General features: G+C 36.0%; 2 protein-coding genes across 2 annotated transcripts; one reads left to right on the top strand and one right to left on the bottom strand.

Annotated features, from left to right (window-relative positions):
* The first annotated feature begins 5,651 nt into the window (after window positions 1–5,651).
* Window positions 5,652–6,959, top strand: LOC137730798 (ethylene-responsive transcription factor ERF086-like). The gene has a single exon (XM_068469770.2). It carries the CDS (start codon window positions 5,749–5,751, stop codon window positions 6,757–6,759), a length of 1,011 nt encoding a protein of 336 aa, XP_068325871.2. The 5' UTR covers window positions 5,652–5,748; the 3' UTR covers window positions 6,760–6,959.
* A 1,598-nt stretch (window positions 6,960–8,557) lies between these two features.
* Window positions 8,558–12,550, bottom strand: LOC137730986 (zinc finger CCCH domain-containing protein 34). The gene is made up of 7 exons (XM_068470017.2): window positions 12,035–12,550; window positions 11,732–11,874; window positions 11,351–11,416; window positions 11,028–11,147; window positions 10,615–10,911; window positions 10,223–10,540; window positions 8,558–9,656 (listed from the first exon to the last, which is right to left on the bottom strand). Exons 1-7 carry the CDS (start codon window positions 12,120–12,122, stop codon window positions 9,267–9,269), a joined length of 1,422 nt encoding a protein of 473 aa, XP_068326118.2. The 5' UTR covers window positions 12,123–12,550; the 3' UTR covers window positions 8,558–9,266.
* Between the last annotated feature and the right edge of the window lie 7,418 nt (window positions 12,551–19,968).

Below are 19,968 nucleotides of genomic sequence, written 5' to 3'. Positions count from 1 at the left end.
CTTTATTATTCAATTCTAAATATAATTTAAAATAATTTATAACCGCACGATATATAATAAAATAATAAAATTAAAGAATCCTTCCGATCCTCACAAAGAGGATCCGGCGAGATCCTCTCTCGTAGGCTATGGCATTGCAGATTGTGCACTCTACACTACAGTGTCACGTGGCAGGAGTAGCAGACCTCTACGTCAAACAGTAGTCCGTACTCCCTAGCACACTAGCAGATCTCTACACTGTGTTGTATCTTGTGAACCAAAATAGGTTTCTGTTTCTAAACCAAATCTCCAAAAATTCTACGGTGTTCGGACCATGGTTTTTAATCATTAGATATGGAGTTGTATAGTTGAACAAATTTAACGGTTATAAAACTCAGAATATTTCATATATCGGAACATCATAAAATAATTCTTAAATCTATCACAGGAAAATTATTAAAATAATCCTTGAATCTTCCAAGCATTCATGGAGTAAAATTTTGAGTTACAAGGAGTAAAATTATGACTTTTGAATTACAGGAAGTAAAATGAGATTAAAATCGAATTCTAAAAGTAAACCTTCATATAATGCATGTGTAACGATAATTGGAGAATATTGTTCCATTTTCTTTATGTATTCAAGACAAAGGAGTTACATGGGCTAAATCAAAACCGGAGCATCTTTGTTTAGTATCATTAAACAAAGATTAATACTAACTTGACATGTTTAGTATTGGGTTGGTTAGTCATGGTTTATCTTAGTGTGTGTCAAGTAGTAATCAACTAAAAAGTAATTTAACTTGGTATTACATTGGAGTTGTGTTATTTGATGGTATCACTAAGTATTCATTTGTTAATTTAGTATATCAAATTATCAATACCAAAGAGACAGATGCCATCAAGGCCATGAAAGCGTGGAGTGGTCTACCACACTAACACTAGGGTTTTATTTTTATAAGAACCAATCACACGTCGCCCAATCACTCTGGCAAATTAACACAATGATCATTTAGGCAGGCAAATAGCATTTCACCCACAAGCTATAAAGCCACTAATATAGTATGTAGTATTCTCAAGAAAAAATAATTTCAAAAAACCAAAACAAACTTACACCCACCTCATCAAGCGTAAGATCAACATATTTTCATCGTACATATTACATAATTAAAATTGTTCACTTTGTTAATTATTGTTTAAAGATTATTATAATCAAAATTGTTTTCAAAACTATCAAGTTTTAGATACATACGAATGAGTGAACAATCTCATTTAAGCGATGATTAATAAATGAACCATTTGGACTAAAAAGTTTTCTACGATAAAAATGTACGAATCTTAAGTAAGTGAACAAATTTATATTATCTTTGATTTGATAGATTAAGGTATTGTCGAAACATAAATGAAAAATGAATAGCTTATTATATATTATTATTATCATACACATAATTTGACTGCATCGTAGTGGAAAGACACAAGCGTGTTGCATTTTACTGGAAAGTAGAAAGTAGCTGAACCACGAAAGGCTAAAATCTAACAATGGGACATTTCCAATCAAAGTGCAAAAGAACCTTTCTTGAATTAATATAAAGACCACCACCAATCTCAAAGCTCCAAAACCTCAAAAAACTCTCTCTCTCTCTCTCTCCCTCCCTCCCTCTGTGTCAAAGTCCAAGTCCTAAAAACAAAGACACATCTATCATTTTCCCTAAATCCCGGGGGAACCTTTAACCCTAATGAAAAGTATGATGTGCTTGTTTTGGGGGAATGTGCAAAATTCTCATTTGACTAAACACCAGACACTTGTTAAAGAAAAACTTGGAACAAGGGAATGGACAGTCTCACAGAGAGGCCCCTACCACATCTCTTTTATTTTTATTTTCTATTTTTTATTTTGTCAATATTAAATACAAAATTGTTATCCATTTTAAGCAATTTTTTTTTTAAAATTTTTTTTGGTCAAGTCTAATAAGTAAATACGTTTTAAGCAAATCTAATGAGTACTTAGTCATGTTAATTTATACACTCCATCCTTTCCAACTAGCTCAACACTTTTTTGAGATGGGGCTTGACTAAAGACCAAAGACCAAACCTTTCTGCTCTTTTAATGTTAAATTCATAAAAATCCTTCATTTTCCACAATTTATTAAGATGGGGTTTCATGAAGCAATCCTATCTTATTGGGTTTCTTCAAATTCTTAGTGGAGGAGTCAAGGGTCATAGATTCCAATTGAGTCCATCTCATTCTTAAAAGAACCAATTTTTTGTAATTAATCATACTATTTAGTATTTTCCCTTGTAAGTTGTAAACCCCTCTCTCCATATTTGATACACTATTGATAATTTATCCCCCTTTTTTTCTTCTCTTTTTCTATAAGAAAGCATTTGGTTGCTTATATGTGAAGAATTATTCATAATCGCACATAAATTACTATTTGAAAAGGGTGCATAATTTCTTATTTATTATTTTAATAAGTTAATGTATAAGACTACGATTTGCATGTAAGGAAAAATAACATTTTACATGTTTTTATGATTATTCATATTTGTTAGGTTCGTTACACAAACACAATAGACCATGACAGTGACCAGTGGCAAAGCATTGCAACATTTGGAAATGCTAAATGAACTGAAAGTAGGTTGACCCATTTGGCATTGTGATTAGTTTATGCCATTCCCCATGCCGTTTTGGCAATGTGAGGTTTAACTAATCAAAGGGTTTAAAGATTACTTTTCCTACTGGAATTGCTAAATAATCAAATGTGTTAATACACTTGCCCCACTCCACTTATAACTTTTGTTTGGGCAGTTTAATCCACCTTGCTTTGCAAGTGTTTTTTTAAGCTCTTGATTGCCTTTTGACCTAGCCCTTTTTTTTATTGCTTTCGAAGTTTGGAAACGATGATCAATGTCTAAATCCAACCTTGATATATTTTACTTGAAAGAGGGTCCTTTGTGAGTAACTTATAGTAAATATGGAATGTCGAACGTCTGCTTGCTGCATGCTTTAGTCCTTAATTTGTCCCCAAATTTACCATTAAGGTTTTGTTTATGACTTAAATTTAATAAGGTGCTTGATAGCTGGTGTGATTTAGGCTTAAAATCTTGTCGGTATTGGAAAAAGAGTATCACTAGATTAAAAGTTAGATAATTGATGGTGGCAAAAAAATCAACCATTCGAAACTATTTAATGGTACAATTCAGGATATAAAATCAAATTTATAGTACGTTAGAAGTTAAAAAACATAAAAATAATGTTTTCTGGCCAAATTTATGTTACTATATTAATGTTTATGTTGTTAGTCAAATTAACTTATGTTATTGTATTGTGATTCTTGACGGCACATATCTACTCCAGATTTATAGAAAATACGTGACCAAGTGCAGAACTTCGGAGGGCGAAAAAAAAAATTTAGACAACTTAATTTGGAGATTCTCAGGACTTTAAACATCTTCTATTACTGAACAAGCTTGAAAATTAACGAAACAACTAGGTCATCTAGCGGTAATTCTCTCCCAATGTTAAAGAAATTTTAAGTTCCAATTGCCGCTCCCAATTAATAATAAAAAATCAAACGAAATATATGGTCAGTGGACACTGCATGATTTGACTCTGCATATTTCATATGCTTACTAGTTTTCTATTGCTACGAAAGAAAACAAAATAAAAAATAACATCCTATATGGTGAAGCATATATAAACCAACAAAACAAAACAAGCATAAAACTTTGAGTGATGGGCCCTTCCTTACGAGGGAGCCTATTGTTTCTGTCCTGGTGTGGGGTTGGTTGTTTCCAAGATGTAGACCACAAAAACTCAATAAAATATGTTTTGTTCTCTGATAATTTTGATTTAGTTGAGAAAAATCTTAACTGCTCCGTTTGAAAATGCGAATTGTTACAAAGAATTTGGTTGCACAAAATGCGGATTTACATGTGAATATTGGAGATCATTTTTGTTGGTACATTATGAATTCATTTCTTGGAGTAGGTACTCAAAAACCACGCAGTTGTTTTCCTTTTCAGCTGGTTTTATATATGTAGGATTGATCTAAAATTTGAAGATTTTTTTATTAGAAATACTTAGTTCCTTACGTGTAAAAAGTTGCATTTCTTCGTTCAGACAACTCATATTTTGATATGTATCTAGAAAATTTTCATTTTATGATTCCATTTATATGAGACAAGAACATTATTTTTTTCTAATCTACCAGTCACCAATCATCATTATTGATTCTGCATGTGGTCCAATATCCTAGTGCATAGGGTGTTGGATTTTCACCCATGCGTCCTGAGTTCGAAACTCTCTCTACCCTAAATTCTTGTAATAGTTTCAAACTCTCCCATTTCTCTTAATAATAATATAAATTTTTGAAAAAAAATAAAATAAAAAGCATCATTGATTCAAGTCCCCCTTTATTTTTTTTTTTGAGTACATCAATATTTTTACATTAAGGGGAGAGGGAGTTCGGCTAAGCCACACAATGGGCAACCTAATTTGGTATCGAATTTGCCATCTATGAGATTCGAACCTAAGATCTCTCACTGTGAAGAGGAATACGATCAAACCGTAGTATGACAATTCAAGTCCCTTCTTAGTCCTCAAACATTGACTTTCTGCAACTTAAGTTCTAGTATTATAATGGTTCATGGAAGATTAAGCATAAAGTTTACTTGTCAATTTTCATCTAGATTAGACGGTAGATCCACACGTGAGTAGATCACATTAAGATTCAAAACCCTAAATTCATAAAACAAACAAATCCCAATAGTTACATAGACATGATGTAATAATTACCTCATAAAATAATAACTGTCATAAACTTTGTATTTAAGTGTGATTGTGTAAATCTTAGATTATATTTTATTCTAGTTATTCTACCCTATTAAGATTCGTATTCCTTGGAGGAGAAAGATTCTTCCCTCCCTTATTACTATAAATAAAGGCAATGAATAGGAAAATAACACATGCTCTACACAACCCTACAAACACATATCTCTCTATTTTCTCTCTGTGCCGCTGGCCCCCTCTCTCCCTGTCAATTGAAATAAGCCACAACAATAACATCTTTGAAATTTAAGTAAGCCACAACAATAACATCTTTGAAACTTAAGAGTGTTATGAGTGAGTAAATTTCCAAACCATTTTCATATGGAATCGCAAGTTACATATAGATAGAGAATTTATATTCTAGGGCTTTATTGGAACTTGGAAGAAAGTGACTGTAGCTAGAAAATAAAAGACCCTAGAGCAGTTACAGACCTCCATTTCGAGTTTTTGACAAGTACTGCTGGGAATCTACACATTATTTTTCACCTACAAGTGCTAGCTTATTATTATTTGCAGTTGAAGAGATGCACGATTAAATAGAAATCAGAAAAAGAAAGATTTAAAAAAAAGTAGGTGGAAAGGGAAGGATGGTCTTCCACAGAATGACATCTGCAATGTCCTTTTCCTTGCCCCCTCTCCTTATCTCCATAAGATTCTCTATTATAACTAAAACATAGTCTTAGTGGTATTTCTCGTCTAATAAACACTTGTCAAGTGTTTAAAAAACACATCATTTGTTTAATAAATATCTGTCACGTATGTCTTTACTTACACTAAATTATCTTTCCTCCTGATTATAAATCATAGTCTTTAAAACCCTTCTCACAACTTCTACATACTTCACTATCCAAAATCCAGAAACCAAAACCAAAACCTTCACTTCTCATATCCTTCTGCACTCTCTCACATTTTCTCTAGAACTTCTTATTATTTTCGGTACCATGTCAATGTCTACCTCCAAAACCCTAGAAAAACCCTTCAAAGCTTTTGAGCAAGGTCAGGCACAGGTGGGTTTTGCTGCTGTACTGCAGAGAAGCACACCTCCTCCGTCCTCTCAATCCGGTGAGAGAAGAGGAAGGCGAAAGCAGGCCGAGCCAGGGAGGTTTCTTGGTGTGAGGAGAAGGCCTTGGGGGAGATATGCAGCTGAAATCAGAGACCCTAGCACTAAAGAAAGGCACTGGCTTGGCACATTTGACACTGCTCAAGAAGCAGCTTTTGCTTATGACAGAGCTGCCCTCTCCATGAAAGGCTCACAAGCAAGAACCAACTTCATTTACTCTGACAACACAACTTTCCAATCTTTCCTCTCACCCTTTGATGTCCAAACCCTTTTACCACAGCAATCACAGTTTTTCACCACTCAGACCGCTAAACAACAACTCACCAATCAAAACAGTCCACCTCATCATTCTAACATTTTTCAGTCTGATCAAATCCAATTTCAAAACCCTACTAATATTAGGTCATCATCATCGGCACATGATGAGGATGATGAGGGTTTCTTTTTCTCTGGCGATTCGAGTAATTCTAACTCGGGCTATTTGGCCTGCATTGTTCCTGATAGTTGCCTGAGGCCTCCTTCGGATAATCACCACCCCACAAATTACACAAACTCAAAAGCTTTGAAAATTGATCAAAATTGTAGTTTTGCAAACCCTAATAACTCCACTAGTGCTACATTTCCTCTAGATGTTGCGCATGTGCAAGCAGCTTCTAATAACAACAATGGAGATCATCAGATTCCTTGCTTTGATGGATTCAGTCATGGATTCTGGGATAACCAGCAGCCATGGGAGTTCAATCCTATGATGATTGAAGATGGATGCATGGGAGCGTTGTATCCGATCGTCGAAAAGTCAAGTGCTTATGGATCTTCTTCTTCATTCTCTTGCTCTCCATCAGTTCCCGCTTTTGGTGATGCAGTCATTGAGTTTGCCCACTCACTCGTTTGATTAACTTCTGGTGCGTACGTGCACCAATGGAAATTATCCATTAATCATACGCATGCACTTATTTTTCTTGTGTCTTGAGCTTTTCTTGCAACCCTTTCTCTTTCATTGTAAGTTCTACGATATTTTTGTACCAATATTTGATGATATTAGCTAGCACTTTAATGGCTTTATTGCATAATATAATAACTGCATTATGTGTCTATCTTTACGGCTATCTGCCTGACATTTAACTGACAACGTAGCCTAACAAAAAGATGCATGCAACTTAATTTGGATGCAAAAATGGACATGGACCACTAAACTTCTCAGCCACACAAGTGCAAAGTATTAGTGCTTTTGCAATAACGGTTCTAGCTTTTTGTTATGCTTTCTAGTTTCTATGCTATGCAAAGTTGTAGTTCATATGGGTACTCTTCAACAAGCTTGTAGATTAAATAGTTAATATCATTCGTTCAAACATTCATCTGGTCGATCTTATTTCTCTTATTATCATTCATATTAAAAAGTGACGTGTTACAATAATTAAAGCTCGACATTCGACAACTTACATTATAAGATGACCATAGGGAATAAATCTATATATTCTCCTAAATTTATGAAAGTAAGGGTAACATACAAGGCTCCTAAATATATCCCAAGAGTTCTTGTCTACTCCAAGATTAAAGTTGGATACATAAGCACTTCATTTTAGTGCTTTTTTGTCCCTTTGTTTTTCTTTACAAGGATGGTCATCAAGCACTACTGGCATGGTTTGGAAGGTAAGGAAAGGAGATCCATTAATTTTGCCCAACACAGTTCATTGCCTTCAAACCTGGATTCCTCTTGTCTCTTTGTCGGTCACTCCGTCAAATAAATTAGACTGGAAAATGTCTCATTATTTAGCTTTTTGGCCATGTAATTGTGCATTTTCTTGGATGGGAGACTGGGGTATTATGGGAAATTCCTGCATATATAAATAAGGCAGTGCTTTTACTTTTCCAACACTCTTCTTACTGTTTGGCCATCAGATCACATGAATAAAAGAAGATCAATGACTAAAATCAAATGTGTGTAGGAGGTAATTAAAAATTAGTGTGCAAATAACACCATCCTATAAATAAACCCCATGTCAATGATATCTTTTTTCCTTGGGAATATCTTGTGCTCAATCATATGGTACTTGTGAAAAATCTTTGGGAGGAGTGTGAAGACATGACCAAAGCCATAAAGTTCCCTAAACTACCGCACATCCCATCAGTTTTAACTTCAATCCATATTTAGAAGGGAAGAAATTTAAAGGCAAAACTTGTACTCTTTGATGAACCAAATTGGACCAAGTTTTGCATGCAATGATTTTTGTTGTCATATGCAGATGCGGATGTAATCACGTTGGCTAAAGCGAATGCATCCCCTCTTATGCACTGAAGACTTAAGTTCAAATCATTTTTCTCATAGTTTATATTACTTTTAAGAAGAAAATGGGTGAAAAAGGATTTCCAACTTTCTAACAAGGTTCATCTAAGGGCCATGCTGCCATATAAGCAATCTGAAAGAGTTGCCAACAAGTACCCAAAAGAAAAGGGAAGTGCATGCCCGAAATTTTTTTTTTTTCCTTTTTTTTTTTCATTTTGACAAGACGACACATATATTAAGCTACTCTAACATAGAGAGAACGTATTTGAACTTAAACACAAGGGGACAAACACACTTCTCTTACCAACTGGTCTGACCCACATGCAATCTAGGTCATTTCACAGTACCAATGCATGCGCGCATGCATGTATGATGTAAGCAGTGTAAAGGAAAGTAACAAAGATGATTTTCTCCTCGCTCAATGAAATAATGGAAGAGAAAGATTATTACAGAGTCAAAGAGTGCTTCTTCATATATTTTGTATTTCATAACATAAAAAACATGGTCAAGCATTTCAATTGACACAACAGAATATAACTATGTATCTGAAGATCCCAAATAAAGTAGCAAGCACTGTGATGCCTTCTTCTTTCGGTCTTTAATTTGCTTCTGTTATCGAAAATAGACCTTGGACAAAGAGTGGGGGAACATGAATTCAAACTCCCAAGTTTTTAACTGAAAGCTCGTTCCCTGGTTTAGAAAAGGAAAATTCAGAAAAGGATAGACGCGAATGCACGGTCATTGGAAAGGCAAGATTGCCTGGAACTATTGTTTTCATTTTGAAAAAGGATTGAGCACAAATGAGGATAACACTCCAAAATTGAAGATCTGGACACGGATTTGCCTCAAGGAACCGCAAATTCTTTCAAGGTTATTGAAGAGAGAGGCGGGAAGGCTATATGGGGTTTGCTAAACTTTTGGAGGTCGGCCATGGCTTATTCGAGATAAAAGGGATGGCCGTATAAAGATGATATAAACACAGAGATGAACATGACTGATGTATGCTAAGGCAGTGAGAATTGAAGCCTCTGTTGGAGGACTTGAAAAGGGTAAAAAATGATGCTTTGGGAGAAAGGTGATCAAAAAGGAAGAATGAAAAATTGCTTGACATTTTCTTAGCTTGAACTATGAGACTCTGTACTGTTGCCACTGCCACTCGAAGGACTGGAACCCTGAGAAGACTGTTGGACACCCGCAGGGGTAACACCACCCTTAGAAACAGTTGAACCTACTGATAAACTCGAAGTGCTCAGTGACGAAGACATTCTGGCTGAAACCAAGTCCTTTCCAGAGCTTGAACTAAGCTCAGGTCGCAGCTCCGAGGATGAGGATGATGGGGCTAGTGTACCAATTGATGATCCCACTGGGTAGGGTGCAACTGGCATATCAGCAAGAGAAGACGCTGATGGGCTGTAACTGAGTGTTCCAATTGGGTGGTCGAATTTGCATGCGGATCCAAACTTGCATGCTCCACGTTGTTGATAGTGAGTGCAAAGTGGAGCACCCTGATTACCACATAGAATTTCAAATTCACAGAGAAAAAAAAATAAGTATGCGTGAGGAGAAAAGTGTATAACTTACCAAGAAGGCATTCACAGTACAAAAACGTACAAGCAAGCAAACTTAACATAGCAATTCATGCTAAGAAAGAAGGCCAGCATGTTAACTAATAAAAATAAAGATCGTGACAACCAACATAATAAGTAGTATAATATGCTCAACTAGTAAAAATGCAGACTAGCAGACTTTACAGACAATATCACCTGGAAGTAACAACAAAAAAAGCATAAATGCAAGGAAAATTGAAAAAAAAAAAAAAAAAAAACACCGAAAGGGACCCAAAATTAAGTGAGGCTCCCTAAAATGGACCCTGGGTCCAAAAATCATCATGATCCAGATAGCTGTAACTTACATAATTTCAAACCAAATAATTACCATCTATCAGCAGCAACCAACATATTCGTTTCAGCACATATTTCCCACAAAGATTTGAGTGTTGCTATGTAAACAAGCTCATGGTTCATGCCTAGTAAAAGCATCATGCTGAAAAGGATTTGTAAGGGCGGCTCACCAGGCGTGAAGGAAGACCACTGGAGCTAAGGAGAACAGTTGTTTTTGATTGAATAACTTCTGGCGGATGATGATATCTACATGAGGAACCAAATTTACAATCCCCTGTTCTCATGTAATACTGGCATTCTGGTTGACCAGGTCTTTCTGGAAATATTTGCTCCTTCTGGCTAGTAGTTGGAAGACCAAGAGAGGAAGCTAAAGGCATCGGTTGATACATTCCAGTAAATGCAGGCGCTGAAGGAGATAGTTGGGTATACAGTGTCCTAGCACCAACACCAGATTGAGTACTTGGAGAGGGCAATTGGCTTGCAAGTGCCTGCACCACATGACTAACAGCTTAAGGGAAATTCATGTAACTTAAAAGATAATGGAGCAGGAAATGTTATTTACCTGATATGGATTCCAACCTGGGAAAGGAATTGTGCCCTGGGAAAGCAGCACTTGACCATAGGGGCTTGGAACATATGTTAAAGGAGGCCTTGCAAATACTACTCCATACTGTTGTGATGAAACAGACGGAGATTGTACATTTTGATACAATGTGTGTGTAGCAGGTACAGGTGAAACTTGAGGTGCTGGTGATGGCCCAGGAAGCTGTATGCCAGCCGGCTGTGGATGATGGAATTTACAAGTTGCACCAAACTTACACTGTCCAGTTTTCACATAGTAGGAACAATCTCTTTCGCCCTGTTTTATTTGCAAAATATCCATGATTACAATACTTTACCTCACAATCATGAAGCTGGATCTATAATATGACAATGAGTTGAAGAAATAGAAGTTCAAATTTGAGAATTACAGACCGGCCGCAATGGATATCCATAATAGTTTAATGAACCAGGGCTATCAGAGCTTCCTCCCTGCTTAGGATGGTGGTACTTACACGAAGCGCCGAATTTGCAAGTCCCTGTCCTCATATAATACTGCCATCAAAGAATCACAGAGCAATCAAACAAAGGGGATTCACAAATTTTCAGGACAGCAAAGCATGCAATCGTCAATAGAGGATGCTACTCTATGCAGAACACATAAGACCGGAAGCTGAATATGTGATCTGCTGGAATCCTGTAAATGCATACTATGCCAAGGCAACATTTTGGCCTAAACTCGAAAAAAAGTTAAGTACCTGGCACACCGGCTGGCCCGCTCGCTCAGGGTACTCTAATCCTCCAGTTCTTGCCGCTCCGATAACCTGAGAAATATGTACCGCTCAAACTTAACTAGTAAACAGGTAATCATATCAGCATTAACCATTAATTTAAAAAGTTCAAATTTTCTCCACAACGACTTGAAATTCAACAAATTCAGAACAACCCCACTAATCAAATTGCTTAATACCACAAACTTGATCATCAAATCTACAGACGAAACCCACAATATCTCTACTACCACACAAGATCAAAACAAAAACGAAAGCACCACACTGGTAATCAATCAATCACCATCCAATTAAGCCCCAAATACAACCAATTAAAGCAGCAAAAAAAGGGCAATTCAATAAAATTACCACACTGCGATCACGGGGATGATTGTACCGACACCGAGAGCCGTACCCACAAATCCCAGTCCTCAAGTAGTAACTGCAATCGGCCTCGTCGGATCGCTCCGGGTACGATTCCCCGGGTCTGAGCCCCAACGGCCACATGGACTCTGCATTATCACACAAAGCGAAAGGATCAAAACCCAATTCGGAAAAACGGAGCCGCATTCGCCCCAAAACCCACCAAGTCGCAATCCCCAAAACCCGAAATCGAATCCGAATTCGAACGAAATTGAAATGCGGAGTGTATTGGGGAGAGAAGAGTCACACCTTCCAGCCCTGTTTCGGGTCCCGGAAGGTTCCACTCCGGCGACGGATCGGACTGTGACCCTTCTGCGGTCCGACCGTACCGCTCCATTGTACGGTCACACTGAAATCACTTCGATTCTTCACTTAAATATCTCGACTTTTTCCACAATCTCTCTCCTCTCTCTCTTTCTCTCCCCTCAATCTCTCTCTGTACAGGAAGAATGAGAGATTATGATCAAATGGGGTTATCAGAGAGATGGAATTCTGAAAAGGGTTTGGATTTTCAGGGCTCCTCTCTCTCTCTCTCTCTCTCTCTCTCTCTCTCTCTCTCTCTCTCTCTCCCCTCACACACACACACACAAAAACACTGTATGTGTGTTTCTGCCTCTCTCTCTCCCCCTCTCTTTCTCTCTCTCTCTCCCTCCCTCCCTCCCCTCCTGTTTAAGTTTTGGTTATGGTTTTGGGTTTCTCTCTCTCAAAGTTTTCAAAGCGTTTTTTGGTTTTGGTCTCTTACTTTTCTCTCCTTAATTTTGAGAGGTTTCATTTTCTTTTTTATTTATTTATTTATTTAATCACTCTCTCTCCTCTGAGTCTGAGTCTGAGTCCGTTGGTGGTTTACATACGCGCCAAATATACAACAACATTACGGTATTACCCTCCATTATTTATTTTTTCCTTTTTAAAAAAATTAATTATCTAAACTACAAATTAATATAACCAAGTTTGTCAACAAAAAACTAATGAAAAAAAATATTATACCCTTTTATACATAACTAAAGAAAATATTACAAAAGATAAAAATATAACCATTAAAGTAATTTCGTACAAATAAATTTTTGTTTTTTTTTTTTAATCTCATAACCATGTCGGTTAATCAATACACTAAACTCTCTCTCTCTCATTTGCACATGCGTCTACTTTTCTTTTCACTTTTTTTAACTTCCCCAATCCACTAATTTTTTTACATAAATTGACATTAATTAAATTTAATCCTTTTTAAAATTTTAAATCACACACATAGTATGTGTACTGCATTTAATTTTGTTTATCTAAATAATTTATTGAAAAAAAAGTTCTTATTGACAAAGCTCTCTTTATCAAATAAAAAAATTGAGAAAATTAACTCTATCGGCAAAACTAACAACAATATTTAAAGAAAAATAACCAAAATAAAAATTATATGCAATTAATAAATTAAAAACAAAATAATTCTACTTTTTTTTATCGGATGTCCTCAAAGGGACAAAATAATTTTACTTATCAATTGCCCTATTTTTCATCTCACGTTTTTCTCTAATGCAATAAATTTTTAGTGACAAAATAATTATTTAAAAATAATCACTAAAAGAGGTTTTAACGATTATTTTATATTTTTTTTCTTTGCAAACTTTATTTTAAAAAAAATTAATTAATACATGCATAATATGTGTACAATTGCTAGTATATATTAAATAAATAATCAAAAATAAAAATATACCACATGCCAAAAAGACGGAACTGGTGTGAGTGCACTGTAATGTCCCTGGAATTTGACATGTGACTAAAAGAGGTCCATGCAACTGTGGGAAGATGACAGACACAGAGTTGTCCTTTTGCTGCAAGATTTTATAAAAGTATGACCACAGACATGTAATGATGTGATTAAACTAATCCTCTTCAGGTGAACTGCAAAGTACATGCAAAGTAAATAGAGTGTGATATTTATATACCATATTTTATTTCTCACACACTTTTTAAATTTTTGAACATCAGATCGAATAAATTAAAGAAGATCAACGGATAGAAATTATTAAAGAGTATGTGAGAAGTAAAATGGGGTGGGGTGTGTGGATATCACACCCCTATAAATTATATAAGGGGTGGTGTCATCTCCAAGGGCACTTCTTATTTCTCACTTATCGTTTTCAAATTTTTATTACAGATCGAATAAATTGAAGAAGATTAATGGATAAAAAAATAAAAATGAGTGTGTGAAGTAAAAAAGAGTGCGTGAATAGCACTACCATCGTATAAATTAAAGTAAATAATGGAAGTTTGTAAAATATTATGTTGAAACACATGGTCATGTTGTCTGCCTAATGTGATATTGTGAAGAAAGTTGAGGTTTCGTTATAAATTTCAAAGGCATTGACAGAGGGATCAAGGATCCAACCTTAAATTTGTCAAACATGCTATATTTTTAAGTAGGGAAATAAAAAGTTGTGATCAATTATCAAATAAAATGCATATTTTTATATAATCTCACTGTATATAGAATGACATGACATTCTTGTAATATGCAAAATAGTTTAACCATATAAAATTACAAGTTAAGTTTTATCACTTGAATATATGCATAAGAAATACGTCGTAACAGTTTGATAAGAGATGTTATTGTCGTCTGCTAAAATATTCATTGTAGGTATCAATCTCTCTCAACTAGTTTTTAAGAGAGCCTAAGCAATGCTAACAATTCGTGAACATTTTTGTGTTGACATTATATCCATGTAAAATATCATATCAGTTTAATAAGAGTATAAATTGTATTTTAGCAATGAGCATTAGGTGGTTTGGCTCGGGTTGGACTCCAACCTATTGGCCAACCCAAAAGATTCGGGTTGGCGTTGTTAAAACACATTGTAACTTAAGTAAATGGACAAACTTATACACCCGAATCATTTCTAGGTGAGTTGGGTTGGGCAAGTTCTATTGATTGGGTCTAATTGTTTTTTTTTTTATCTTATATCTAATATGAGTATGAATTACAGATATTCAAAGTTCAGATGACATTGTGGAAACACATTTTTCACCTAAGTAAATGAACAAACCAGCCCACCAAAACCTTTTTTAGGCAGCCACTTAGTGCTACGGTCTAGTGATATTCTTCTTCACTTGTAAGTGAGAGGTCTTAAGTTCGATTCTCATCAAAAGCGAATTTGAATCACATTATTACTAGCCCATTATGAGGCTAAGCTTACCCCCTCCCTCTTAGTGTAGATACTATCGTTTGTTAAAAATAAAAATAAAAAAAAAATTATAAAAAAACCTTTTTTAGGCAGGTTAATTTGTGCAAGTTCTAGGGATTGGGCCTAATTTTTTTTTCCCTCATGTATTGTCCCCGATCCCAACATACGTCTAGGATCGACACGTGACGTTACCAAATATCCGTATCTCTAACATACCCCGCCTCCGGGATATGTACAAAGCATAACTCAATATTTGAATTGCATCGTAATTTTCATATATTTTATGGCTGCATCTAACCTCCTCGTTAGACTGCCTGCGTACCCTAAACAGGGATCAAGTCATTTGTAGTTCATCATTTCACTACACTCGAATATTCATCACATAAATCACTATGTCTCAACAATATATCACAATGCATAACATGCAATATTACAAGGAATAAATGACGGAGCACAATCTTATTCACTAGTCACAATGGTCAACGAGTCTAATCATAATTACCATAACCATAACCAACATCATTCCTTAATCACATCAATCAATAATGCCAACCACATCATCAATAACACATACAACACGTCGAAATGCGAGGCTAGAGCGACACAGTTCGGCCGAAGACTACATCTCTAGAAAAAGGGGATTTTGGACCACCCAATGGAACCAAGATACCAAAGGGGATTCTGGACCATCACTCAATGGAATCCAAACCAGGATACAATTACGGACCATCATTCAACGGAATCCAAACCAGGATACGATTTTGGACCATCACTCAACAGAATTGCGGAGTGCAATAGGAAGGATTCTGGACCATCACTCAACGGAATCCGACCTAGGACACGATTCCGGACCATCACTCAACAGAATTGTGGAGCACAATGCATAACAACCAATCAATGAAACAACACATGAATCAAGTTACTCAAGTTATAAAGGCTCAACGGAACAAGAAATGAAATAAAGAAACGAGGGGTGAAACACGATTCGAAGCAACAAACCCCATGACGATGGGTTAAAGTTCCACCACTAGCCTTCACCTTTTATTCAATCAAGCCAATCATACAAAACAAACCATATTTCCAATATGCACGTCAAATCCCACTTCATAAAACTGTGGCCAAGTCCAATTCGACCGGGAAGTGTCTCAATTTCATCCAAACCCACCGGAGACCCTAGAAATGGGTGTTCCTCGATTCATCGCCAAAACAAACTTCGACACCTCATCCAATGCTTGGGCCTTGCTCCAGGGGTTGAGGTGAGTCTATTGGTAGTGATGATCGACGGTAATTACTGTCAAAATCGCCGTACAATGAGAAAACTCGTTGGAAAACCCTTGGCACTTTGTGGCTTCAACCTAGAAAAATGGAAAGGAAAAAAATGGAATCTAACACTACAGGGATGTAGGACTCGTCAAGAGCTTTCCATGGACACCAAGATCACCCAAAACAGAAGTCAGATGAATAAGATATGGCTGGGTCAAATATGGTGGTTCGCGGACAAAAATTGACCCATTTTGGGCCTTTCCTTTCCCCTCCTTTGCCCCTTTTTTCTAATTGGGTTGTTCCCCCCTCCTTTTCTCTCTCGCCTCTCTCCTTTCTCCCCTCTCCCCTTGTTGATTGGTCAATTCCCCTTAACTCACATAAATATCATTGGCCTCCTTCCCACAAGATGGGAGTTTAAATAAATTTAAAATCTATAGTTTAGTAACACAACTTCAAATGTCTGTATCTATACCGTTATAATCCAGACTCGCAAACGGCTTTCGCCTATTACGCTCGTAGTTTCAAGATCTATTCGAATACGTTACTTGTGACCTCGAAAGGTCAACGAATTTTAGATAATTACTTTCCAAACTTCAAATTTTGTAACTAATTTAATTAAGATCTAAATCCAAATAAATTAATATAATTTCTTGAAAAATAATATAAAATCTCAATAATATAAATACGTAGATTATAACAGTGAAATCCGGGAATGGGATTTCACATTCTTTCCCCCTTAAAAAAAACAAATTTCCTTGAAATTTCCACTATCAAATCACTATCCACGGATGCAACAATTCAAGAAAATAGTGATACACAAACACGTTCACATTTCGGCTATAACCAGATTGAGCTAACTCAAGTTCAACCACATTGTATCTCAACTCACAAATACAATCATCGTCGTCCCAGTACGACTTCAACACCAATCTTTGCACAATCACAAAGAATGCCACTATTAACAAGAATTCATTAATACTCCTGATTCTGGCAACCAAACCAACCAAATTTGTAATTACAACTTTCCCCATCATTCTATTTATAGTGAATAAAGTCATAACCTCAGCCTATAAGTTTATTCAAGCTCAAAAATAAATAAATAAATCAACGAAAATCATCGTGATTCTCATCCATATACTTAGATTCCCAGCAACATTTATTGGCAAAATAATTATAAGAATTTCTAGCCATACACATTAGCAAAATAATTATCAAACATCAAGCTGCAATCCTCATTGGCTAAATAAGTATTAGATTATCAAACTACATCTATCATTGGCTAGATAAATACTAGCATAATAACCACAATCATTGGTAAAACCACTTATCATCATTGGCTATACACAGCCGTTACCACATTTCATCCTCAAAATTTCTAGCCACATACATTGGCGATACCAACATCAAAATTTTTTTGTCACATTCAACATTAGCAAAACAAATATCATAAATTCCAGCCGTAACCTTCATTGGCCAAATAAATATTAGAATTTCAAGCCAAACTATCAGAATTGGCAAATCATATATCAAAAATTCCAGCCACGTTCATTGGAATTCCAAATCACAATTATTCACCACTATATTTTAAACCAATCATAGCCTTGGGTTGTGATTTCATTCTCATTTGTAAAATCATCATGACTTTCATAATTATTAAAATTTCCAACCATAATTATCATGGCCATAAGATTTTAAAATTTCTAGCTATAATCATCATTGGCAAAACAATGATTTCATCATCTTTTGCTTTTATCCCAATAAGTGACTAGTAGACTGGAAAAGATTGTAATATATCTGACCAATACACATCAAACATATTTATCACTTCAATAATTCATTTTCGCAGGCCACAAATGGAGCTTATCCCCAGAAACATTGGGTCTTTGTGCCCACTCATCCATTGCTCACATTCCACGGGTCATTTTACTCATTCCAACATTCCTCCACATTCCACAGCCTTTTCGCCCGAATCAACATCCACGACATTTTTCCACCCTATTCAACATTTCTCAATTGCACAGGTATAATACAACTTTTCTATCTACTTATCACAATTGCACAATCATCTTCACGTTCAACATTTTCATATTGCATAACATAATATTAACCCAATTCAAGATTAATTTGAGACTTCAATCAAACGCTCATCTTTGAAGCTATAACATGAAATACAATATTTTAAAATTTTCCTTCTCCCATTCAATCATACGAACACAACCATTTCACAATCATCCATATCCATGATTTAACTGAAAGGCATTCTAACTACTATCTGAAGTAATAAGGATGCATGTGAATTTCACTCCACATTTTCTAGGATTAAATAAAAATTAACCGAACCACTTATTCAGCGTACTATCAACATTCATCAACAGAAACTCAGCTTTGAAATAAATTAGCACAATACATGAGCTCAAGACGTCAATACCAACCAAAAGTAATGTCACACAAGCAACACAAGGCTTTAAATCAACAAGATCAAACGCTTAAGTAACATCCCGTCAGAGTTACACATTATGTTACTCAAAAACCATTCATACACTAAGATAAAGGTACGAGGACCTAATACCTAAGCTCTGATACCATTAAAAGTTGTCACACCCCGATCCCAACATACGTTCAGGATCGATACGTGACGTTACCAAATATCCGTATCTCTAACATACCCCACCTCCGGGATATGTACAAAGCATAACTCAATATTCAAATTGTGTCGTAATTTTCGTATATTTTATGGCTGCATCTAACCTCCTCGTTAGACTGCCTACGTACCCTAAACAGGGATCAAGTCATTCGTAGTTCAGCATTTCACTACACTCGAATATTCATCACATAAATCATTATGTCTTAACAATATATCACAATGCATAACATGCAATATTACAAGGAATAAACAACGGAGCACAATCTTATTCACTAGTCACAATGGTCAACGAGTCTAATCATAATTACCATAACCATAACCAACATCATCCTTAATCACATCAATCAATAATGTCAACCATCACATCATCAATAACACATACAAGACGTCGAAATGCGAGGCTAGAGCGACACAGTTCGGCTGAAGACTACATCTCTAGAAAAAGGGGATTTTGGACCACCCAATGGAACCAAGATACCAAAGGGGATTTCAGACCATCACTCAACGGAATCCAAACGAGGATACAATTCCGGACCATCACTCAACGGAATTGCGGAGTAAAAGGGATTCCAGACCATCACTCAACGAAATCCAAACTAGGATACAATTCTGGACCATCACTCAACGAAATCGTGGAGTAGAGTAGGAAGGATTCCGGACCATCACTCAACAAAATCCGAACCAGGACATGATTCCGGACCATCACTCAACGGAATCGTGGAGCACAATGCATAACAACCAATCAATGAAACAACACATAAATCAAGTTACTCAAGTTATAAAGGCTCAACGGAACAAGAAATGAAATAATGAAATGAGAGGTGAAACACGTTTCGAAGCAACAAACCCCATGACGATGGGTTAACGTTCCACCACTAGCCCTCACCTTTTATTAAATCAAGCCAATCATACAAAACAAACCATATTTCCAATATGCATGTCAAATCCCACTTCATAAAACTGTGGCCAAGTCCAATTCGGCCGGGAAATGTCTCAATTTCATCCAAACCCACCGGAGACCCTAGAAATGGGTGTTCCTCGATTCATCGCCAAAACGAACTCTGACGCTTCATCCAATGTTTGGGCCTTGCTCCAGGGGTTGA

Source organism: Pyrus communis, chromosome 16, assembly GCF_041283825.1.
Source record: "Pyrus communis isolate YQ-2024b chromosome 16, ASM4128382v1, whole genome shotgun sequence".
Classification (NCBI taxonomy): Eukaryota; Viridiplantae; Streptophyta; class Magnoliopsida; order Rosales; family Rosaceae; genus Pyrus; species Pyrus communis.
The sequence above is the reverse complement of the archived record's forward strand: the minus strand, read 5'-3'. Positions and strand labels throughout refer to the sequence as shown.